The 26,705-nt window shown below is 42.1% G+C and overlaps 1 protein-coding gene across 50 annotated transcripts in view; it reads right to left on the bottom strand.

The window, feature by feature from the left end:
* The window catches only part of LOC118382678 (receptor-type tyrosine-protein phosphatase mu), a 321,821-nt gene that overhangs the window by 156,301 nt on the left and 138,815 nt on the right, over window positions 1-26,705 (bottom strand). For all 50 annotated transcript variants that reach the window (XR_008105268.1, XR_008105127.1, XR_008105158.1 and 47 more), the window contains exon 7: window positions 24,911-25,204. Coding sequence is in view for 1 of the 50 variants with exons in the window: in XM_052503964.1 (XP_052359924.1) it covers window positions 24,911-25,204 (294 nt within the window). In the remaining 49 variants the exon portion in view is untranslated. The remainder of the gene's footprint in view (window positions 1-24,910; window positions 25,205-26,705) is intronic.

The raw sequence follows: 26,705 nt of genomic DNA on the forward strand, positions 1-26,705 counted from the left end.
TATTGTGGAACTGGAATTCCTGGGAGAGCATTCTGATGAAGATCATCAAAGGTAAGTGAATATTTATAATGCTTTTTCTGACTTCTGTTGACTCCACAACATGGCGGGTATCTGTTTGGGTTGTTTGTTGTCTGATCGTTGTAGTCAGATTATTGCATGGTGTGCTTTTTCCGTAAAGTTTTAAAAAAATCTGACACAGCAGTTGCATTAAGGAGAAGTGGATCTAAAATTCCATTCATAACAGTTGTATCTTTTATCAATATTTATTAGTATTTCTGTAAATTGATGTGGCTCTCTGCAAAATCACTGGATGTCATGGAACTACTGAACATAATGCGCCAATGTAAAGTGAGATTTTTGGATATAAACATGAAGTTTATCAAACAAAACATACATCTATTGTGTAACATGAAGTCCTATGAGTGTCATCTGATGAAGATCATCAAAGGTTAGTGATCAATTTTATCTCTATTTCTGCTTTTTTTCTTTGGCTGGAAAAATGGCTGTGTTTTTCTGTGACTAGGTACTGACCTAACATAATCGTTTGGTGTGCTTTTGTCGTAAAGCCTTTTTGAAATCGGACACTGTGACTGGATTTACAACAAGTTTATCTTTAAAATGGTATAAAATACTTGTATGTTTGAGGAATTTAAATTATGGGATTTCTGTTGTTTTGAATTTGGCATCCTGCAATTTCACTGGCTGTTGGTGAGGTGGGACGCTACAGTCCCACATATCCCAGAGAGGTTAAACAGCTGGGAAAATTCCAGAAAATGATGTCATGACTTTATAAGGCTAATTGACATCATTTGAGTCAATTGGAGGTGTACCTGTGGATGAATTTCAAGGCCTACCTTCAAACTCCGTGCCTCTTTGCTTGACATCATGGGAAAATAAATCAAAAGAAATCAGCCAAGACCTCAGAAAAAAATTGTAGACCTCCACAAGTCTGGTTCATCCTTGAGAGCGATTTCCAAATGCCTGAAGGTACCACGTTCATCTGTACAAACAATAGTACGCAAGTATAAACACCATGGGACCACACAGCCACCATACCGCTCAGGAAGGAGACGCATTCTGTCTCCTGGAGACGAACGTACTTTGGTGAGAAAGGTGCAAATCAATCCCAGAATAACAGCAAAAGGACCTTGTGAAGATGCTGGAGGAAACGGGTATAAAAGTATCTATATCCATAGTAAAACGAGTCCTATATCGACATAAGCTGAAATGCCGCTCAGCAAGGAAAAAGCCTCTGCTCAAAAACCGCCATAAAACAGCCAGACCACGGTTTGCAACTGCACAAAGATTGTACTTTTTGGAGAAATGTTCTCTGGTTTGATGAAACAAAAATTGAACTGTTTGGCCATAATGTTCATCATTATGTTTGGCGGAAAAAGGGGTAGGCTTGCAAGCCGAAGAACACCATCCCAACCGTGAAGCATGGGGTGGCAGCATCATGTTGTGGGGGTGCTTTGCTGCAGGAGGGACTGTGGTGCACTTCACAAAACACATGGCATCATGAGCAAGGAAAATTCTGTGGATATATTGAAGCAACATCTCAAGAAATCAGTCAGGAAGTTAAAGCTTGGTCACAAATGGGTCTTCCAAATGGACAATGACCCCAAGCATACTTCCAAAGTTGTGGCAAAATGGCTAAAGGACAACAAAGTCAAGGTATTGGAGTGGCCATCACAAAGCCCTCAATCCTATAGAAAATGTGTGGGCTGAACTGAAAAAGAGTGTGTGAGCAAGGAGGCCTACAAACCTGACTCAGTTACACCAGCCCTGTCAGGAGGGATGGGCCAAATGGGAAACATTTGACCCAAGTTAAACTATTTAAAAGCAATGCTACCAAATACTAATTGATTGTATGTAAACTTCCGACCCACTGGGAATGTGATGAAAGAAATAAAAGCTGAAATAAATCATTCTCTCTACTATTACTCTGACATTTCCTAAGACAGTGTCCTCTGTCCTCTGACATTTCCTAAGACCTAAGACAGGGAACTTTTACTAGGATTAAATGTCAGGTATTGTGAAAAACTGAGTTTAAATGTATTTGAGTAAGGTGTATGTAAACTTCCGACTTCAACTGGACATATCTACCTCAATTACCTCGTACCTCTGCACATCGACTCATTACTAGTACCCCGTGTATATCGCAAAGTTATCGGTACTCATTGTGTATTTATTACTCGTGTTATTATTTTTCTATGATTTAAAAAAAAATCGCAGCATTTTTGGAAAGGGCCACGACCACACACACCCCTCATTCCTACCAATCCTCCAGGGCAGAAGAGAGACAGTTTTCTCAATGGGCTGATTGCTATGTAATGGATGGCGTGGCCAAGGACCACCATCAGGGTTACAGCTCTTTTGTTAAACACAACTACTGTGTGGAGTCACACACAACTTGGTGTGTCTTCCTTCCAGTGATTAATGGTGGTGCCAAGTAATGGGGAAATGGCTGTGTGTTAGGGGGAAGTAGGGGGCCTGCAGGGAAGGACAAGTGGGCAGTAGGGAGTGTGAGGGGGGCAGTAGAGAAGGAGAGGTGGACAGTGGGGAAGGAGAAGGGGGCAGTAGAGGGCCTGCAGGGCAGTTGAGGTGGGCAGGGTCCCTGAGCAGAGGTCTTATCTGGTCCCTCTGTGGCTGGGAGCCAGAGAGCTCCTCAAAGACCTTAGCCCCGCTCTGGAGTTCCCTCTGGGAATCTTCACTTTCACACACACACACACATGCTCATGCACAGATGCAGTCTCACGCGTGCACACAAGAATACAAATATTTAACTCTTTCCTAAGCCCATATAAAATATTTCTCTCTTTCTCCCACACACTACGCAAACAAACACATTGAACAGACACCAAAGCCAAAGGAAAGAGTCCTACTGATTTAAAATCATTCAACAGGGTTTCTAGGATTTTTTATTTAACAAAGGCTTCTTTTGAAAAACAAGGTTTCTCTGAAGTGCAAGAAAAAACATCACTGAGTGAGAAATGTCCCATTCAAATACAGGAAACGTCAGAGTATCCATTTGAAGTACTGTGTGGAAACAATATTCTATCATCTAATTTTTAAGGGTGGCAATAGACAGAGTCAATAAAGTCCTCCCCATTATGTTAGAACCCAACTGGACTCATACACTTACCATTCACTCTAGAGGTTAGAGGTTAAAGCTTTTAGGGTAAGTAGTGTGAAATAACAGTCTATTTTCTAATGATCGCAGAGGAGGCTAAACACACCCTAAATTGAGAGAAGTGAGGAGCGTTCTCCACACCAATTACCTCGCTCTACTCTCGCAGTGGTTTGCCTGGGGCGATTAGGCTGTTTGCGGTGTGCATGTGTGTGTTGGTGTAATGGCCTCCTTCACCGATAAAAGGCAGGTTTGGTTCATTTACCGCTCCCGACAACATTGAGACAGCCTACAGGGAAGAGGTCAGTGACCTGGCACAGTGGTGCCAACAACCTCTCCCTCAACGTCAGCAAGACAAAGGAGTTGATCGTGGATTACAGGAAACGGAGGGTCGAGCACGCCCCCATTCACATTTATGAGGCTGTAGTGGAACCGGTCGAGAGCTTCAAGTTCCTCTATGTCCACAACACTAAGGTACTATCATGGTCCACAAACATCAACACAGTCGTGAAGAGGCCACGACAATGCCTCTTCCCCCTCAGGAGGCTGGAAAAAGTCCTCAAAAAGTCCTCAAAAGGTTCTACAGTTGCACCATTGAGAGCATCTTGACTAGCTGCATCACCGCTTGGTATGGCAACTGACCGCAAGGCGCTACAGAGGGTTGTGCGTACTGCCCAGTACATCACTGGGGCCTCTATACCTGCCATCCAGGACCTCTATACCAGGTAGTGTCAGAGAAAGGCCCTAAAAATGGTCAAAGACTCCAGCCACCCAAGTCAGACTGTTCTCTCTCTCATCGCACGCCAAACAGTACCGATGCTCCAAGTGTGTGCAAAGCTGTCATCAAGGCAAAGGGTGGCTACTTAGAAGAATCTCAAATATGAACTATATTTTGATTTGTTATGGTGTGTCCAAACCTTTGAATGGTACTGTATATACATGTCTACCTCAACTTGGTACTGGTACTCCATGTATACAGCCAAGTTATCGTTACTCATCGTGTATTTATTCCTCCTGTTATTATTTTTTGATTGTTTTTTTCTTACATTTTTTTCTACTTATTTATCTTTTTTTTCCTGCATTGTTGGTAAGGGCCAGTACGTAAGCATTTCACTCTTCGTCTACACCTGTTGTTTACGAAGCATGCAATAAATACAATTCCATTTGAATTCATTCTTACAGTTTGGAAATTCTCTTGTCAAGGTGTCAGTTAATATTGCCCCAGTCAACGGCCTTCCTTAGTATTAAAGAAGACGATGGAAACATTAACAGGGAATAGGGTCCAAATAGGGTTAGTGTGTAGATTCACCTGCTATGCAGCTAGAGTGCTATATGTGCTGTAAACCAAAGGTTAAGTCATTACAGAGGCCCTTTAATTGAAGATGAGAGTGAAACAATATGGCTGTTCCCCCATCCTCCTCAGAGCATTTCTATCTTTCCCTTGATTCCATTTGGATGTAACTCGATAAACCAGGCAAACCAGATGAAACCAGCTTGGCTTGCGCCCTCCCAAAGATGACCTGGGGTGGATGAATAATGCTCCACAGAGCGTTAGGGTGGGTTTTAGCGTCACTGAGAGGTGTATAACGAGGTTAAACAGTGACAAACCATCTACAGCGATGTAGGCGGAACTGAAATGAGAGCGGCGGAGAAATGCCTGTGGGTCTGTTCCATTTTCTTTCTCTCCCCCCATTTTCCTTACTGTCTCTACTTAGACCTATCTGAGGCTTGTTTTGTCAAAACCGATAACAGCGTGACGCTCCTTGGGCGAAAGTTCAGAACAAGAGTTGGTCAGCTTTCATTTGGGCGCTGAGTCTAACAGCCGCTGTCACACACATACGAGAGGAAGAGGGAGAGACAAGGGGAGAAAAAGTAGGAAATTGCATTGCCTGTTCAATAGGCCAATAAGAGTACAGAAAGAGAGAGAGAGAAATAAAGTGAGAGAGAATAACCATTGAAATGACGTTTCAAGCAGAAAATGACGGCGGTCCCACTCAGAACCCAAACTCTTATTGTGTTCAGGGCGGCTAAAAGAAAACTGCAGTGAAAAGAACAATAAAACCAGATTTTCTTGTTCCATGAATGAAATGCATAGCTTAAAAAACCCATCTACTGTAGAGCCGTGTGGACCATTGCCGTTGGAGAAACTTGTTTCTCATTTTGCCACAGTAAAATGAGACACCGGTCCACTTCCTGGTTCAGGTGAGTTATGGCGGAAAACATAATGACAGATACAGGTGGATTGTCATCACCCCCAGGGGTATGATAGAACAGGAGATGGTGTATTATAATTTTTGGTTTCCTGTAACAGTCTCTGCCTACAGAATCTGGTGAGAACGCTCATATTTCCACACTGCTGCAACAGATACCATCAGTCCCCTATGGAGTCACACCGCTAACCATTAAAGTCCATGTCACACTAGTCACTGATTCCATTTGATATGAGAAAAGCAATCTTGGGAAGACATTAACACATTCCCGATTGATTGGAGACAGTCTGTAAGGAGTAAGGACCTGGTTGGTGTACGTCCACGCGTCAGCTTTTCCCCCTCAATCCAATACGTTTTTTTCTCCTAGGTGGGCTAGAGCAGACTAATAAACAGTGGGAGGAAGCGCTAATAGCTAAGATGTAAACAGTTAGCTGACTTGTGGATATTGTGTCTGCCAAGGGGACACAATGAGTGGTGCAGCTGCCAATGTTATCAGTGGCCGGATTACTGTGTTTGCAGCAGAGTGGGGATGGGAGATCGGTTGGTACAGTAATAGAGATGTCACATTGCTTTATAATCCAATAATGGAGGGAGGCTCGCACTAACAACAATCTGTTTGGTCTGGGCTTATCTTGCAGAAGAATAAATAAAAAGGTGGTGGTACATGGGTGTGTGTGTGTGTGTGTGTGTGTGTGTGTGTGTGTGTGTGTGTGTGTGTGTGTGTGTGTGTGTGTGTGTGTGTGTGTGTGTGTGTGTGTGTGTGTGTGTGTGTGTGTGTGTGTGTGTGTGTGTTGCAGTGGACGTGTGTGGGATTCTTCCTTCACCATCAGCAAATAAATCTGGGGGCTGAAAAAAATACAAGGATCAATGTGTGTTGTTTGTTGTTTTGTTGTCTTCTCATCTGAACAGGGCTGGGGAACGGCTGCAGACCGGCAGAATGCAATCTATACATCTTCCTCAACGAAGGGAAGCTACTTCCAGCAGTCTGATCCAATAGCCTGGGCCCCACTGTAATCTCAGGCTCCATACACAGGTATTAAATGAAATGGGGAGAGGCATAGGGGGGCCTGAGGTAGCAAGGGGACCAGTGTGTGCATTGCTGCATATATATGCGTGTGTGTGTGTGTGTGTTCTATAGGGTTGTGCGGTGAGTAGCAATTTGTCATGTGTCAGCCTGGTTGTGCTATCTGTCAGTGCTGGACTGGTCCCTCAGGTGGTGATTGGGGTCAGTGTAGCGTGGTGGGGAGGGATGTGCACTCTGCGACACACACACACACACACACACACACACACACACACACACACACACACACACACACACACACACACACACACACACACACACACACACACACACACACACACACACACACACACACACACACACACACACACACACACGCACAAAGACACACATCTCACTCTGTGCTCTGTCTCCGTCCCTTCAGCTGGCAGCTGTTCCAGTCCCGTAAAGAAGAAAAATAAATTCATTGAGAGGAGACAATCTGTTTTTTCTCAGTGGGGGTAATGGGGGGAGGAGGGAAAAAAACATGATGCGTGAAACCTCACCGAACCCCTCGGAGGAGAATGTGACGGAGAGTGACAGGCAGGCCCCGGTTTGCCTTTATCTTCTTCTCTTCCTGGTGCTTTCTTTCTCCGTTTGTCCTCTCCCCTCCCTTCATCCACCCCCTTCCTGTTCAAAGTAGCAATTGGGTAACAGTGCATGTGAAGGAGAGTGTAATTGCGCAATGTTGACAGTGTACGGAATGGCTGCTCTTCCCTGGTGGCTCACCAGGCCTGACATGTAGCTTCTGATGAGCGTTTGGCACTTTTCCCCCTTTTTGTCTACTCTCCAAAGTGTGTGTGTGACAGGACAGTTGTGGGTGTCTGTCTTCAGGCTCTGATACATACATATGTAACAGTATAGCTTCCGTCCCTCTCTTCGCCCCTACCTGGGCTTGAACCAGGGACCCTCTGCACACATCTACAACTGCCTTCCACGAAGCATCGTTGCCCATCGCTCCACAAAAGCCGCAGCCCTTGCAAAGCAAGTGAAACAACTGCCACTGGCCGACACACAATATCCTACAATATCCCATGTCGAAGTGGGAGGTCTTTGTGTCTCCCATATACCATCTATTGGTTTATGGATAAAAAAAGAAGCAGAGATTGAATATCCCTTTGAGCATGGTGAAGTTATTAATTACACTTTGGATGTTGTATCAATACACCCAGTCACTACAAAGATACAGGCGTCCTACCTAACTCCGTTGCCGGAGAGGAAGGAAACCGCTCAGGTGTTTCACTATGAGGCCAATGGTGACATTTAAACAGTTATAGAGTTTAATGGCTGTGATAGGACAAAACTAAGGATAGATCAACAACATTGTAGTTACTCCACAATACTAACCTAATTGACAGAGTGAAAAGAAGTAAGCCTGTAGAGAATAAAAATATTCCCAAAACATGCATCATGTTTGCAACAATGCACTAAAGCAATAATGCAAAAAATGTGGCAAAGAAATTCACTTTTTGTCCTGAGTACAAAGTAAATCCAATACAACATATCACTGAATACCACTCTCGATATTTTCAAGCATAGTGGTCGCTGCATCATGTTATGGGTATGCTTGTAATTGTTAAGGACTGTAGAGTTTTTCAGGATAAAAAATAAACAGAATGGAGCTATGCACTGGCAAAATCCTAGAGAAACCTGGTTCGGTCTGCTTTCCACCAGACACTGGGAGATTAATTCCTCTTTCAGCAGGACAAAAACCTAAAATGCAAGCCAAATCTACACTGGAGTTGCTTACCAAGAAGACAGTGAATGTACCCGAGTGGCCGAGTTACAGTTTTAACTGAAATCTTCTCGAAAATCTATGGCAAGACTGGAAAATGGTTGTCTAATGGTTGTCTAGCAATGATCAACAACCAATTTGACAGAGCTTGAAGAATTTTGAAAATAATAAAATGGGCAAATATTGTACAATCTAGGTGTGCAAAGCTTTTAGAGACTTGCCCAGAAAGACTCACAGCTGTAATCGCTGCCAAAGTGCTAAAATCATGTTTTGACTTTGTCATTATGGGGTATTCCAAATCAAATGTTATTGGTAACATACACTTGGTTAGCAGATCTTAATGCGAGTGTAGCGAAAAGCTTGTGCTTCTGGTTCGGACAGTGCAGTAATATCTAACAAGTAATCAAAAAATTCCCCAACAACTACCTAATACACACAAATCTAAAAAGGGGTGAATGAGAATATGTATGTATGGGTGAGCGATGGCCAAGTGTGTTAACCCTCGCTGTGATACAGCTGGACAGGATGCTCTTGATTGTGGATCTATAGAAGTTAGTCAGGGTTTTCGGTGACAAGCCAAATTTCTTCAGCCTCCTGAGGTTGGAGAGGTGCTGTTGCGCCTTCTTCACCACGCTGTCTGTGTGCATGGACCATTTCAGTTTGTTGGTGATATGTACACTGAAGAACTTAACTTTCCACCTTCTCCACTGCTGTCCCATCGATGTGGATAGGGGGATGCTCCTTCTGTGGTTCCTGAAGTCCACGATCATCTCCTTTTTTGTTTTGTTAACGTTGAGTGAGAGGTTGTTTTCCTGACATCACACTTCAAGTGCCTTCACCTCCTCCCTGTAGGATGACTAGTCATTGTTGGTAATCAAGCTCACTACTGTTGTGTCGTCTGCAAACTTGATGATTGAGTTGGAGGTGTGCATGGCCACTCAGTCATGGGTGAACAGGGAGTACAAGGAGGGGGTTGAGCACACTCTCTTGTGGGGCCCCTGCGTTGAGGTTCAGCGAGGTGGAGATGTCCAAGACCCAATTGCACAGGGTGGGGTTGAGGCCCAGGGCCTCCAGCTTGATGAGCTTGGAGGGTACTATGGTGTTGAATGATGGGCTGTAGTCAATGAACAGCATTCTTACATAGGTATTCCTCTTGTTCAGATGGGATAGTGCAGCATGCAGTGTAATGGTGATTGCATTGTCTGTGGACCTGTTAGGGTGGTATGCAAACTGCAGTGGGTCTAGGGTGGCCAGTAAGGTGGGGGTGATATGATCCTTGACTAGTCTCTCAAAGCACTTCATGATGACAGAAGTGAGTGCTACGGGGCGGTAGTCATTTAGTTCAATCTTTGCATTCTTGGGTACAGGAACAATGGTGGCCATCTTGAAGCATGTGGGGACAGCAGACTGGGATAGGGATTAATTGAATATGTCTGGAAACACACCAGCCAGCTGGTCTGCGCATGCTCTGAGGAAGCGGCTCGGGATGCCGTCTGGGCCAGCAGCCTTGCGAGGGTGAACACGTTTAAATGTTTTACTCACGTCGGCCATGGAAGAGGGCGCAGTTCTTGATAGCGGGCCGCGACGATGGCACTGTATTATCCTCAAAGCAGTCAAAGAATGTGTTTAGTTTGACTGCAAGCGTGACGGTGTCGGTGACGTGGCCGGTTCTCTTTTTGTAGTCTGTGATTTCCTGTAGACCCTGCCACATACGTCTCACTTCTGAGCCATTGAATTGTGACTCCACTTTGTCCCTGTACCGGTATTTTGCTTGTTTGATTGACTTGCGGAGGGAATAACTACACTGTTTATATTCAGCCATATTCCCAGACCTCTTTCCATGGTTAAATGCCATGGTTCGCGCTTTCAGTTTTGTGCGAATTCCACCATCCATCCACGTTGTCTGGTTAGGATAGGTTTTAGACACATCTCCAATGCACTTCCTTATAAATTCACTCACTGAGTCAGCGTATAGATCGATGTTGTTATCAGAGGCTAACCGGAAAATATCCCAGTCTGCGTGATCAAAACAATCTTGAAGCGTGGATTCCGATTGGTCAGAGCAACGTTGAATGGTTCTAGTCACTGGTACATCCTGTTTGAGTTTCTGCCTATAAGATGGTAGGAGCAAGATGGTGTCGTGGTCGGATTTTCCAAAGGGAGGGCAGGGGAGGGCTTTGTATGCATCGCAAAAGTTAGAGTAGCAGTGGTCTAGTGTATTACCCCCGCGCGTAGTGCAATCAATATGCTAGAATTTAGGTAGCCTTGTTCTCAAATTTGCTTTGTTAAAATCCCCAGCAACAATAAATGCAGCCTCAGGATATATGGTTTCCAGTTTACATAGAGTCCAGTTAAGTTCCTTTAGGGTCATATTGGTGTCTGCTTGAGGGGTAATGTACACAGCTGTGACGATAACTGAAGAGAATTCTCTTGGAAGGTAATATGGACGGCATTTGATCGTGAGGAATTCTAGGTCGGGTGAGCAGAAGGACATGAGTTCCAGTATGTTGTTATGATTACACCATGAGTCGTTAATCATGAAGAATACAACCCCGTCATTCCACTTCCCAGGGAGGTGTTTACCTCTGTAGGTGCAATGCATGGAGAAGCCCGGTGGCTGAACCGATTCCGACAACATATCCCGAGAGCCACGTTTCTATTAATGTAACATTCTTTGGATGTACAATTTCTGATGTCTCTCTCGAATTTAGTCTACCTTGTTGTCAAGAGACTGGACATTGACAAGTCGTATGCAAGGGAGCGGTGGGCGATGTGCACGTCTACAGAGCCTGACCAGGAGGCCGCTCCGTCTGCCCCTTCTGCGGCGCCGTTGTCTTGGGTCGGCTCCTGGGATTAGATCCATTTTCCTGCGTGGTGGTCTAAACAGAGGATCCGCTTCGAGAAAGTCGTATTCCTGTTCGTAATGTTGGTAAGTTGACGTCGCTCTTATATCCAATAGTTCTTCCTTGCTGTATGTAATAAGACTTAAGATTTCCTGGGGTAACAATATAAGAAATAATACATAAAATAAAAAAAATACTGCATAGTTTCCTAAGGACCCAAAGCGAGGCAACCATCTCTGTCGGTGCCATCCTTTGTTGTTGTTGTTGTTGTTGTTGTTGTTGTTGTTGTTGTTGTTGTTGTTGTGTGTGTAGATGGGTGAGAAAAATAGCATTAATCCATTTTGAATTTCGTCTAACTAAATGTGGAATAAGTCAAGGGGTATGAATACTTTATAAAGGCACTGTACGCACATGCTCATAACATTTCCTAGTGTCCTCTTCTCAGCATCCTCACTGTAAACAGGTCTTAAAACTAGTACATTGCACACATGCACGTGGGCACACACACAACTTCAACACCCAAAACGCATCTCAAAAACACACTCACCTATACTTTTAAACCTATTTTTTTGGAGCACTTCAGGTAAAGGCGCTTCTTTGGTACTGTAGATATCCATAGTGGAGGAACTGATAAGAGTGTGAGCTCTCGCGCAGTGGGGATTTAAAAGATGGAGGCGCGCGATACCTCCCCTCTGTATTTCTTTACTTTGATAATTTTTCTCCCAGGGAACAGATGTCATTGGTGAAGGTGACTTTCAAGAGCGTGCTTCTACCCCAGTCAGGGAGGCAGGCAGGGAAGAAAGCAGGGAGGCATATAAGAGATTTACTATTTCATTTCCAGCGGGATCATCATATTTAATTTGCCTACTGGGAGGAATGAAGTTCGGAGGAGAGAGAGGAGAGGAGGAAGAAAGGAGGAGAAGAGTGTGGTGCCTGAGGGGAGAAAGAGAGCGCCTTGTTGCGAGAGAGCTCAGAGGACATCCTGGCTTTCAACTCTCCTCTCTCCCCCCACCAGTCATCACAACAGTGCCACCCTAAACCCTATACACACACACAGGAGGGCCTGTACACACACACAAATAAACCATACACACATTTGCACCTGCACACAGATAAACACACACACACACACACACACACACACACACACACACACACACACACACACACACACACACACACACACACACACACACACACACACACACACACACACACACACACACACACACACACACACACACTTAATAGCAGGTACATAACATACCTATTATCCATTACAGTAGTTTCATGGGCCACAATGCAAGACCCTATATTGGTATGACGGTGGCATCTTGGCAAAAGGCAACGGCAGACAGACGAGTTCGAGCCAAAACCCTTCCCCAACAAGCCCGGTAGACTTTAAATGTGGCCCTGAGACATGCTTAAGTGTCGTCTCGTCTGACAAAAATAACAACAACAAAAAACCGACAGGAGAACATGCATTAAAAGCTGGCCAGGGCTCTTCTTTGAAATGTGTTTTTCATGTCCGTGGAGCTTTCTAATACCCACTCATAAATGTACGCAATTGTATCTCCTCTCCCTCGGCTGGCTCTCTCACCATTTATTTATTTGGCATCACTCTTTCCAGTTCCTCCACCATTTCCTCTCTCTCTCCACTTGTGTCCTCTTCCCTTTTGCACATCAGATTTTCACGCTCTGGTCCCCTGAAACCATCTCACCCCTCCCTCGGTTTGCTTCACTGTCCCCTCTCTGCTTACTTCTGGGAAATAAAGTACATTTAAAACCATGGCCAAACTTCCCATTGGCCCTTCGTAGACCTCTACTCACACAGCATGGCCCAGTATTTTAAGACCTGCTGAAACTACATTGAATCATTGTGTTACGGGTGTTGTACATTCCCACTGCTTCAAAGGCACCGCTTCATTTTACAATGGATTTTGTGTGTGTGTTCTCATTAGTTGCATCCTGCCCGGTGCAGACTCAGTTTGTGGTAGTAAATGGGAGTGTCAGTACTTGCCTGGTGCTAGGCAGCCAAGCTGTTTAGCAGTCAGAGGGCTAGGGCACACAGAAGAGTCCAATTGACTAGGATTAGGTGGAACAATGAGACGACAGCCTCTCTCCACGCAAACACACAGGCATGCATATACACACACACACACAGGTGCACAAACACACACATACACACGCACAGAGTAGGGTTGTGAAATGAGACTGAAAATTGCACCATTGAAGCGGTCAGAAAATAGATGAAAAGAGCCATTAAGCCAGTGTATTATCTGAGCCAGTGACGTACTAAAAGACACCCCACACTGAGCCCACGTCTCAATTTGTGTATGAGGGCCATTCGCATATCTATAATTCAACATGTTTCTGTGATAATAAAAAAAAGACATAAGGCACGTGATAAATAATTAATCGTACTAAATAAATCAACAAAAAAAGAGAACTGGAGAAAAAAAAGAAACATACTGGAAAAGTGTCATTGTCTGATTAAAAAAGATCCAATTTGCATGGTTGATGTTCTCTAGTTTGTCAGATTACACAGAGTAGTCATGTTTCAAGAATGCCTAACAATCTTGTGGATTAAATGCAGAGACAGACTCGCAGCAAGTTAGAAAATATTTAAAATATTCTAAATGAATCTCCTTTGGTTATTTTCTGTTTATCACATCGAAAACTTGTCCAAACACTAATACACACACACACAACTTCCGAAGTTCTTTCACTAATATCTGTTTTCTAATCTCCTTCCAAGTTCTACACTATGGTAAACACCACTCTCCCCACCCCCTCAAAACCTCCCCCATAACGTTCCTCCAACCCAAACGGAATGCAATTTTCCAAAGGCTGACAGGGGGCTCAACGCAAAGAAGAAAACCTTGCTAATTCAAATAGCCATTATTGGCCATTACAGTGCCTTCGGAAAGTATTCATATCCTTAGACCTATTCCACATTTTGCTGTGTTACAGCCAGAATTCAAAATGGATTAAATACATTTAAAAAAATCTCCATCTACACACAATACCGCATTATGACAAAGTGAAATCATGTTTATTTTTTTGTACATTTATTGAAAATGAAATAGAGAAATCTCATGTACATAAGTATTCACACCCCTGAGTCAATACATTGTCGAAGCACCTTTGGCAGAGATTACAAACGTGAGTCTTTCTTGGTAAGTTTCTACGAGCTTTCCACACCTGGATTGTACAACATTTGCCCATTATGTTTTTCAAAATTCTTGCGTACAGTGTTTTGTAAAGTATTCATAACCCTTGATTTATTCCACATTGTTGTCACAACCGGAATTTAAAATGAATTAATATTTTTTCCCCCTCACCCATCTACACACAATACCCCATAATGACAAATTGAAAACATGATTTTAGCACTTTGGTAGTGATTACAGCTGTGAGTCTTTCTGGGTAAGTCTGTAAAAGCTTTGTACACTTAAATTGTACAATATTGACCTATTATTTTCAAAATGTCAAATTGGTTGATCATTGCTAGACAACCATCTAAGTCTTGCCATTGATTTTCAAGTAGATTTAAGTAAAACTAACCAGACACTCAGGAACATTCACTGTCTTCTTGGTAAGCAAATGAGTGTAGATTTGGCCTTGTGTTTTAGGTTATTGTCCTGCTGAAAGGTGAATTCATCTCCCAGTGTCTGGTGGAAAGCAGACTGAACCAGGTTTTCCTCTGGGAATTTGCCCATGCTTAGTGCCATTCTGTTTATTTTTTATCCTGAAAAACTCCCCAATCCTTAACAAATGCAAGCATACCCATAATGTGATGCAGCCACCACCATGATTGAAAATATGAAGAGTGGTACTCAGTGATGTATTGTTGTATTTACCCCAAACATAACGCCTTTTTATTCAGGAAATAAAGTTAATTTCTTTGCCACATTTGTTGCAGTTTTAGTTTAGTGGTTTATTGCAAACGGTATGCATGTTTTGGAATATGTTTATTCTGTACAGACTTTCTTTTCACTCTGTCATTTAGGTTAGTATTGTGGAATAACTACAAATATTTTTGATCCACCCTCAGTTTCTCCTATCACAGCCATTAAACTCTGTAAATGTTTTAAAGTCACCATTGGCCTCATCCTTGAGCGGTTTCCTTACTCTCCGGCAGCTGAGTTAAGAAGGATGCTTGTATATTTGTAGAGACTGGGTGTATTGATATATCATCCAAAGTGTAATTAATAACTTCATCCTGCTCAAACAAAGGGATTTTTTTACCCATCTACCAATGGGTGCCCTTCTTTGCGAGGCATTGGAAAACCTCCCTGGTCTTTGTGGTTGAATCTGTGTTTGAAATTCACTGCTCGAAGGAGGGACCTTACAGATAATTGAATGTGTGGGGTACAGATATGAGGTAGTCATTCAAAATTAATGTTAAACACTATTTATTGCTCACAGAGTGACTCCATGCAACATATTATGTGACTGTTAAGCAAATATTTACTCCTGAACTTATTTAGGGCTGCCTAATAAAGGGGTTGAATACTTAAGCTGAAATATCTAGAATTTTTTTCATTTTTCATTAATTTAGAAAAATGTCCAAAAATATAAATTCCACTTCAACTGTATGGGGTATTGTGTGTAGGCCAGTGACGATCTCAATTGAATAAATGTTTAATTCAGGCTGTAAAACACCAAAATGTGGAAAAAGTAAAGGGGTGTGAATACTTTCTGAAGGCACTGTATGTTGAAGCATCAGGGGAAGCTGATGGAAAGCATTGGGTTCTACTGAGGAGCTAGTAGTTACCTGTCATTGGTGACAAAGGATATGGTACTTAGCCTGGAGCGCTACAAAGGCCTGTCAGGGTCATCACTCACACTGACTATAACAATAAATAGGAAGCCATCTTGAGGGCTATTTTCCTTAGTGGTGATGTAAACCCCAAGCATCCACCTGTTTTTGACCTTGGATTGTCGGTAAAAAGCGTGTGGAAACAATATGTGTGTGGGTGTGTTTGCATATGTGTCAGTGCCTTTTGGATCAAAGGTCCGTGTGGTATAGATGGCAGGTGCACAAATGGCAGGTGATGGCCAAGAGAGTGATCTAAAATCAGGTGTTCCCAACCTTTTCTGTACCGGGGACCACCAAATCAAAGTCAAAAGCTCTTGAGGAACAGCATTTTGTTGTTGAAATTGATCTTGGTGGTCAAATTTGATACATGTTTTCAGTGAATGTAAGAGATTAAAAGTGTATTATTATTATTATTAACAATTTGCATTCTGAATAGTAAAGTAATAATATAATACTCCCAGCTGTTATTATATTTGGAGAAATAAATCAATAAAAACATCTAAATAATCAACCACAGGTTGAAAACCACTGATCTAAATCTAAGCTGTAATCAACATGTCAAATGAGACCTGTTCGAGGAATCCTCTCCAGCATTTTACAACCAAAATAACCCTATTGAGGTTGTTCATTGGGTTTTACAGCATGTACAGTGCCTTCAGAAAGTACTTACACCCCTCGACTGTTTAAAAATTAATTTAAATGGATTACATTTAGTTTATTTTGTCATTGGCCTACACACAATACCCCAAAACGTCAAAGTGGAATTATGGTTTTAGACATTTTTACAAATGAATAAAAAATGACAAGCTGAAATGCCTTGAGTAAATCCACCCCTTTGTTACAGCAAGACTAAAATTCAGGAATAAAAATTAACTTAACAAGTCACATTCTAAGGTACATGGCCTTCATTTAGCAAATCTGACAATAACTCTATCCTCTTGATTCCTGCATACAATCAAAAACTCAAACAGGAAGTCCCAGTGATGCGCGCAATATGAAAGTGATCCAATGAAGCGGATGCTAAGCAACAGGACTGTTTCACTAGCAAAGACTGGAATATGTTCTGGGATTCATCTGATAACATTGAGGAGTTTACCACATCAGTCACCGGCTTCATTAATAAGTGCATTGACGACATTGATGTGACCGTACGTACATATCCTAACCAGAAGCCATGGATTACAGGCAACAACTGCACTGAGATCAAGGCTTGGGCTGCCGCTTCAAGGTGCAGGACACTAATCCGGACGCTTATAAGAAATCCCACTACGCTCTACGACAAACCATCAAACAGGTAACACGCCATTAGAGGACTAAGGTCGAATCCTGCTACACTGGCTTTAACTTGTTGGTGACAGGGGGCAGTATATTTACGTCTGGATGAAATGCATGCCCAAATTCAACTGCCTGCTACTCACCCAGAAGATAAGATATGCATATTATGCAGGAGGACCATTTGTGATGTTTATGGGACATATTGGAGTGCCAACAGAAGAAGCTCGTCAAAGGTAAGGCATGATTTATATTTTTATTTCTGCGTTTTGTGTCGCGCCTGCAGGGTTGAAATATGTTTTCTCTTTTTTGTTTACGGAGGTGCTATCCTCAGATAATAGCATCGTTTGCTTTCGCCGAAAAGCCTTTTTGAAATCTGAGATGTTGGCTGGATTCACAACACGTGTAGCTTTAATTGGGTATCTTTGGTATGTGTGATTCATTTGGTATGTGTGATTTCATGAAAGTTTGATTTTTATAGTAATTTATTTGAATTTAGAGTTCTGCATTTTCTCTGGCTTTTGGCCAAGTGGGACACATATCCCAGAGAGGTTAAAAAATAAAATCATTTTTAGCAAAGATTGCCTATGTTTGCATCTTTACAGAAAATGTGTTGTGATTGGAGCTCTGGATTTGCTATGCTGCATTCTTTAAAGAGAAATAGCAGGGATGTGTTGTAGATTAAATATGACGATGTTTGCTTTTTCGTAACTTGTAGCCTACACCTGAATATATTGCAAATGTATGCTCAGTTATGTCACCTTCATGTGAAGAAGCACAATGATTTCTTGCGCCTGAACAGATAAAATAATTTGGGTGCTGGACATTGATCACGAGTAGGATTTAACCCATTTTCGATCAGACATGAGGATGAATATTACACATCATGTAAGGATATCTTTTGATATTATGAATTTTTTGAGAAATACGTATACATAAATGATCAGGTAATGACTACAGATATGATACATTTCTGAAAGTATGTGGATTCGTTCATGCCTAAGTATAGGCTGGACACACTTTTTTTCTGATAAAAACTAGAGCCCAGTTTCATAATATTACTATATGTCCCAGCTGCTTGCTGTAGTTTTGAAGTAATCATGAAAAAGCAGGCCTTATTTTAGGGTATTTTTCACCCTGCCTGCTCCTATTAGTTCTATTGAGCAACGTGGCACCAACTCGCCTTCCGAACGTTCTATTCCCAGTTTATTGTTCTACGTCACAATGCCTGCTTTGCTATTGTTGGCAATGAGACCTGCCCACATTGCTGGTAGTTCAAATGTAAACAAAAAATGGCTCATGGAACTCTGAGGTCGTCCCATCGTTTACTATCGGGTAACACAGGTATGTCTGTCTATATTGCCAAATATCTCGCAATGTGTATATTTAGATTTTTTCGAATTGGACACCATTTTAACATTATAATCTCCTCTTTCTAATTATGTAAGGCTGGGCAGTGTACTCCGTTGTCATCAAACGCTAGCCCAGAAATACCTTTTGGCAAAATGGAATTCTAAGCGTCACTCAAGTCAAAACAGGCTCTGCGAACGTTCGACTCCATTCATTTGCTATGGGCTCACGCTAGTTTACCAGCTTAGCCAATGTTATTTTGCCATTTTTCAGCCTTAGGGGGAATTTTGACACGTTCTATTGTCCAGCCTACAAAGTATAAAGGATTAGATATGTCAGCATGTTGACACATAACCTTTCCGGAGTTAAAATATTCTATAAATATGTAAGCGGGAGCACTCACATCAGAAGCGTATCTTGAAGGGATCTCACCCCGATATCTCCCTGGACTCATACAGTAGCAGGGAGATTTCTGAAGTCCGGACTGGATCCATGTAGAAACTGTCCCATTATTGAGAATATCCTAGCTCAATATATGAAATTAAGGACATGCGTATCTGGAGCACATCTACTCCTTATTTCCAATAAAATGTCAGAAATATGTCCCCTGATATTGACCCTTTTCCCCCAGTGCATCTTCTCCTTAAAAATAACTGTCCAATGAAAATGTCACTTTTAAAAGTTTATATTATGTTAACTCATCGCCACATGTTGTTGACTCATATTATACTCGCATTTTCTGACCAATGCATCAATTGAAGAAAAAAGAAAAAACACCTAAAAAAACAACAACTCAAACTTGTAATCTAAAACAGCCAGTTTCTATTTCCTTACAGGATGATGTCATGCTGCTGAGGAGGATGAGCTGGCCAATCAGCGGTCTACTTGCATGACTTTCTTTAGCAACCGGTATAAGCCTGTTGGGGTACGCCCACACCATTCCAACACAGAAAGGCTACTTTTTAACATACTTAATTAAAACATTTTGGAAGGAAAACTATTCCACTTACATTGTAATTAATTATAGGTGATATTTCATAGAAATATGGCAACACTGGACAGTTACTTTAAAAGTGCTCCACTTATCTTCCCTCACTCACCTCACATACCTCAGTCACCCTCACTTCCCCCACGCACTTCCCTCTTTCCATCCCAAGTTCTCCTCCTTTGTCCCCACATCTAGCTTATCTTCTCCCCGTTCTACATCCTATTGAAGTTTAACTCCCTTGCTCGCTCTCCTTCTCCCCCATTTGAGATTTAATCACTCCTAACTGTCCATAAAGATTAAATTACTAAAGCACAGTAGATCGTTAAGGTCATATTCATGTTAGAATGGTTCGGCTTTTCCTATCTGTCTTGTAGCTCTGAGCACTAAGAGATCTCCTCTTTGCTAACGACTAACTGGACAAAACACAAGCTGCCTTTCTGAGATTGTCAGCAACCTCCTCGGAAGTGAATCAAACAACCCCTCCCAAACAAACCCCCCCGTGTCTGTCTTTTCCAGTCTTTTATCGCTGAGGTGGGGGCTGTGTTGCTAAAGGAGACAAGTTGAATAAATAATGAAATGCTGATTTACCTAAATACAATTGAGCAATTCCATTCTTATGAGTACTTGCGGCTAGCCTCTCTTGCCCATAGGCTGTAGATAGTAGAGTGTCAAATTAAATACAATTTTATTGGTCGGTCACATACACATATTTAGCAGATGTTATTGCAGGTGTAGTGAAATGCTTGTGTTCCTAGCTCCAACAGTGCAGTAATATCTAACAATTCACAACAATACACACAAATCTAAAAGTAAAATAACAGAATTAAGATAATATTAGGACGAGCAATGTCGGAGTGGCATTGACTAAAATACAGTAGAATAGAATACAGTATATACATATGAAATTAGTAAAGCAGTATGTAAACATTATTAAAGATAATAGTTTTCCATTATTAAAGTGAACAGTGATTCCATGTCTATGTATATAGGGAAGTTGCCGTACCAGGCGGTGATACAGCCCGACAGGAAGCTCTCAATTGTGCATCTGTAAAATTTTGTGAGGGTCTTAGGGGCCAATGCAAATTTCTTCAGCCTCCTGAGGTTGAAGAGGCGCTGTTGCGCCTTCTTCACCACACTGTGTGTGGGTGGACCATTTCAGATCATCAGTGATGTGTACGCCGAGGAACATGAAGCTTTCCACCTTCTCCACTGTGGTCCCGTCAATGTGGGTAGGGGCATGCTCCCTTTGCACAACGCACTAATGAATTTAGCATTAGCCACCTAATGAGCTAGCAGCTAATGTATCAGTACCTCCAGTTAAAAGCAGTTAGCTGTGAGACTCCTCGGAAAACACCAGAGGTGTGTATCTACCTTAGATCCTAATGATTAATTAGAGTGGTGTTTGACTGGAATTAAATAACAAAATATAGTAGTGCTGAGTGATTAACCAATTTAATTGACCGATGTCAGTTCAATGACTTGAATTCCATTTACAGTACCAGTCAAAAGTTTGGACACACCTACTCAAGGGTTTTTCTTCATTTTTATTATTTTCTACATTGTAGAATAATAGTGAAGACATCAAAACTATGAAATAACACATATGGAATCATGTAGTAACCAAAAAAGTGTTGAACAAATCTAAATATATTTTATATTTGAGATTATTCAAAAGTAGCCACCCTTTGCCTTGATGACAGCTTTGCACTGTCATCCTCTCAGCCAGCTTCATGAGGTGGTCACCTGGAATACATTTCAATTAACAGGTGTGCCTTGTTAAAAGTTAATTTGTGGAAGCCCTATCTGGTAAAATACCAAGTCCATATTATGGCAAGAACAGCTCAAATAAGCAAAGAGAAATGACAGTCCATCATTACTTTAAGACATGGTCAGTCAATCCGGAAAATGTCAATTACTTTGATAGTTTCTTCCATTGCAGTCGCAAAAACCATCAAGCGCTATGGTGAAACTGGCTCTCATGAGAACCGCCACAGGAAAGGAAGACCCAGAGTTACCTCTGCTGCAGCCCAAATAAATGCTTCACAGAGTTCAAGTAAGACATCTCAACATTAACTGTTCAGAGGAGACTGCGTGAAATCAGGCCTTCATGGTTGAATTGCTGAAAAGAAACCACAACTAAAGGACACTAATAAGAAGAAAAAACTTGCTTGGGCCAAGAAACATGAGCAATGGACATTAGAATGGTGGAAATCTGTCCTTTGGTCTGATGAGTCCAAATTTGAGATTTTTGGGTCCAACTGCAGTGTCTTTGTGAGATGCAGAGTAGGTGAACGGATGATCTCCACATGTGTGGTTCCCACCGTGAAGCTTGGAGCTGGTGGTGTGATGGTGTGGGGGTGCTTTGCTGGTGATACTGTCAATGATTTATTTAGAATTCAAGGCACACTTAACCGGCATGACTACCACAGCATTCCGAGGCGATACGCCATCCCATCTGGGTTGCGCTTAGTGGGACTATAATTTGTTTTTCAACAGGACAATGACCCAACATACCTCCAGGCTGTGTAAGGGCTATTTGACCAAGAGGGAGAGTGATTGAGTGATGCATCAGATGACGTGGCCTCCACAATCACCTGACCTCAACACCATTTGAGATAGTTTGTGATGCGTTGGACCGCAAAGTGAAAGAAAAACACCCCATATATTCTGCATATATTGTAACTGCTTCAAGACTGTTGGAAAAGCATTCCAGGTGAAGCTGGTTGAGAGAATTGTCCCAGAGTTGACCGGGTTAGAGGGGGGTTTGGCTGGGGTAGGCCGTCATTGTAAAATAAGAAGTTGTTCTTAAATCAACTTGCTTAGTTAAATAAAGGTTAAATAAAATAAAAGAATGCCAAGAGTGTGCAAATTTGTCATCAAGGCAAAGGGTGGCTACTTTGAAGAATCTAAAATATATGTTGATTTGTTTAACACTTTTTTGGTTACTACATGATTCCATATGTGTTATTTCATAGTTTTGATATCTTTACTACTAATCTACAACGTAGGAAATAGTAAAAATAAAGAAAAACCTTTGAATGAGTAGATGTGTAACTTTGACTGGTACTGTTGTTTGGGGGGAACATGCAAGCCCAACAGGCTGTTTCTCCAGAGAGAAATAAAATAATTCACAAGAAAAATCAAGTCAATTCAAGTCAAGAACTATGTACTATTGTTTGTATATTTCTGTTTTTTTTTGTGTTTGTTGTGTTCATAATAAAATAAAATAAAAAATGTAATAATTAAAAAACTATGGAACGCTGGGCCGAAGGGAGTAGTAGTTTTCATTGAGCAAATATTCAACATAGTCCAGCATGGAAATATGGTAATTAACTACAATGACCATAATCCATTGCACCCGTTCTTTTCCAGCATGGATACACTTTTATGCATTCTACGTTAGGTTAGATAAACACAGACCACATACGCTGCCGCATGAGAAAGGAATGCAGAAAACACAATGACAAGAAAGAGGGATAGAGAGTTCATGAAAGTATGCCTCATCTACTTTGAAGCACAGGTAAAAATGATTGTCAGACAGCTCTGAAGCATACTTGGGCAGGCTAGCCTAGCTTAATAGGGTGACTAAAGACGGTACAGTACGGGGAGAACATAGATAACGTTAGATGGCTGTCTGTGCTGTTTGATACTGCCTGAGCAGAGATGAGATGCTGACTTTAAGGAATAAAACATGATAAAGTCATAAAACTAAGTAATATACACAACTGAAATATTTGATTATTTATTGAAATGTATTGAAATGTCCTATTTCTATGTGTAGACCTGACAGAAACAACTGAATTTGTAATTGAATGTTCAGTATGTTTGGCTTTGGCATTTCCATTAAAAAGCCCTAATAATTTGAATGTCATTATTTCATAATGCATTTAATATCTTTAAAAAACGAAATATATAAAATCCGTGATAATTTTTTATAGTCGAACCGAAACAACCTCAAAAAGCACTAATCGCTCAGCTCTACTAAATAGGACTACCATTTGTCCCTTTTGGGTAGGACACTATCTGAAACTCTGAATGGGGGGCTGATCTAATTGTTTTTGTATGAAAATCTATAATTAATAGTGATATGCCTAATGGGTATTGGTCAGGGGGTGTGGAGTGAGAAGAATCAAATCATAATTCCTCTAATGAAATGTGTCATTGATTAAAATTTGATTTGATTGAAATTGAACGGCTTTGTGAGAGCGACTTTGGCTCAATTAAAAACTGTTGAACTGCTCTGAAAATAGTGGTTATATGGGCAAGGGAACAACCCTCCTCTGAAACCTTTAGCAGCTCAGAGACAGTCAGGGAAATCAGATATAAAAACGTTTCATCCTCCACAGAGAGGAAGCGCTTTTAAGACGAGACATGTAGGGCCATCCATCACCCTTGTGTCTCTCCTGGGTCAGTCAGCCTCCCCTCTGCAACCACCTCCATCACAAAAGAGAGGAAACAATATATCCTCTTCCAAATCCAAAAAGAGCTGTGGATGGTCCGTTCTCCCGCCTGACAATGAAAACGTGATATCTTGTCAAACTGTCACCAAACCACAGAGAGATAATACGACTTCAATCACGTATACTACCGAGCCTCACATACCAAGCCCTGATCATATCCAGCACCACACTCATGTTCATTGTAGTCCAGAACTATAATAGACAATCTAATGTATGCTTGCATATCATGCTGATAGATGTTGTACATCCCTTTGGGATGGAATGTTAAAAACCTGACTTAAGCCAGAAGGTATGCTTTACTGTGAAGGAGGCACTGGCCACCCAGACCTCCTGCTACAGGGAAAGTGGAGACAGGAGATTCTGCTCTTCTCCTGCAGTCAGACGCTCTCACATTCCTCACATCCCATCAGCCCCTGTGGTCACCAAGACAGACCCAGACCCAGTGGGAAATTAAGCTGTGTGTGTGGGTGGAGAGTGAACGGCCAGACACTGCAAGCCCCTAAGGGCTGAAACTGAGATCCATCCATGAAAATTTTACTCAGACATTCCCATGGTTCACGTAGAGTATTGAAGTCTGCCCCATGAAACAGGTAGTTTAGAATGTTGAGTATGAGTGCATGGTTTTTGTCAGTAAGTTTACTGAATTTGTAGAATGTGAGTATCTAAAGTATTCTTCAGATGTGTAACTGAATAACAAGTTAAGTATATAGTTCCCGCGCTATTCATTTCATGACGGTGTCACTTTATCAAAGGGCCTCACTGCAACTGACTGTACATTGCGTGTAGCTAAAGTGGTGTATGTATTGCCCCACTTACCACTCCCACTGAAGTAAATGTCAATGAACAGCCGTAAGTAAGCACCACTGTATAGCGACAGGGTCCAACTGTATAATGTATGACTGTGCTGAAAATAGTTTGTCATTACACCAAGTACTGTATAACTGCTACTATGTAACACCATAATGTATTACTCTAATTGTGTGTGTGTGTGTGGTGTGTGTGTGCCCGTGCCCGCGTCTTTGCATTGGACTCACCAGCACACTTGGTCTTGGCCCTCAGGGGGGGTCCGGGGGCCCCAGTTCCTCCGTCCAGGGGCCGGGTGAGCAGCACGCTGATCTCGTACTCCGTGTCGGGGTCCAGGTGGCCGATTTTGTGTGTGGTCTTGTCCACGGGCTGGTTGTCGATGAGGCTGCCTGCCACCGTGCGGTACTCGACCTCTCGCTCCACGATGGGGCCGTCACCGTTGATGGAGTTGGCGTTGAGCTGGATCCACAGGTAGGTTGCACCCACGGCGGTGAGCTGGGGCGGAGCGATGGGCACCGGGGGCTCTGGGGGTCAAAGAGGAAGAGATTAGGGTTAGATGAGGAGTCTTAAATGGTCATTTCAATTGGTAGATAAATACTGTTTATCTACCAAGGTTAAAGTAACTGTCCAGTGAAAATCTCACTTTTAAAAGTTTATATTCTGTTAACTCATACCCAAATGACGTTGTTGACTGATCCTATACTCGTATGTGGCCAAAGCATAAATAGGAGGATCATTTTTTTTTTCAAAAACCCCACCTCGAACTTGTATCTCAAACAGACCGTTTCAAAAATGCTTGCTACTTCCTTATAGAGGATGTTGACATGGGAAAAAAACTATTTCACTCATATTGCCATTAATTACAGGTAATATTTAATAGAAAATTGGTAAAAACAGGCCAGTTATTTTAATACTTTATAATATATTAATTATTTTATCCCCAGAGACACTATATATACTGTATTTACTCTCTAGGGGCTTTCATTCATATGGTTCCAGGAACTGATAATACATTGCAAAATGTGTTCTGTTTCTTGATGATTCACCTTGACTCTGCTATACAAGGGAGATGGCAAATAGCACCCTGCGCTAAACCTGCAGTGAGCGTAGCTAAACACACTAAAACTATGCAAATACTACCGGTTTACTCTGCAAAAAAAACAGAATAGAGCCCAACATTCTCAATTACATCCAACTTGAGTCTGTAGAGAAATAGAAAACATGTTAGCATGATATCGGAAGCTTAAATCTTAAGTAAGAGCAATTAAGTGATTGTAGTGGCGGTGCCTCACACAAAGCCGGGAGTAACGGGCTGAAGCGGAGAGCACGGTGAAACGGAGAGAGATCAAAAGCGAGGTAATGAGTTAAACCAATTAATTTCCTGACCTTCGCCGATAGAACAGCCAACCTGAATCCCATTACTCATCACTCCCACCGGTCCTGCTCCATTTCTCCCGTGACCCATTTCAATAATCTCCCTCTCCTCCACCCATCTCTCTTTCCTCTTTGTCTCCCCGAAGAGACCTCTGAGAAGGATTCATTTTGCCAATGCCAGTCTATCGTGTTCAATCGTCAACGATAAGACAATGAGACAATTCCTGTCCATTGTGAGGGTGAATGTTTTTTCACTGTTTTTTTGGTCTGTTCTATGACTAAGGGTCAGGGGTTTTTTCTTTGTCTGGTCTAGGGAGTGACAGGCTCGACTTCCATGGACGTGTGACGCTGTCCTACAGCTATGACTAGTAACTACATGTCAGCATCAGCATGTTCGGTCTAAACACAGCCCAGTGTTGGCCTTTGAAGTTTGATATGGCCCCTCTCCTCTCCCTCTTTTCTTGCGTGATGAGTGTCTCACACGAATGGGACTGTCAATCCTTGTGTCACACACACATACACAGCACAGCGAGTGACTTGCCCTGTAATTAGTCTTTGCCCTGATGATAGCCTGTCCGACAGGCCAGTCAGGTGTCCTGGTGACTGTGTGACTAAGTCTGAAAACTCTGGTGCATTTATTAGCCCTAACGT

This window comes from Oncorhynchus keta, chromosome 4, assembly GCF_023373465.1.
Source record: "Oncorhynchus keta strain PuntledgeMale-10-30-2019 chromosome 4, Oket_V2, whole genome shotgun sequence".
Classification (NCBI taxonomy): Eukaryota; Metazoa; Chordata; class Actinopteri; order Salmoniformes; family Salmonidae; genus Oncorhynchus; species Oncorhynchus keta.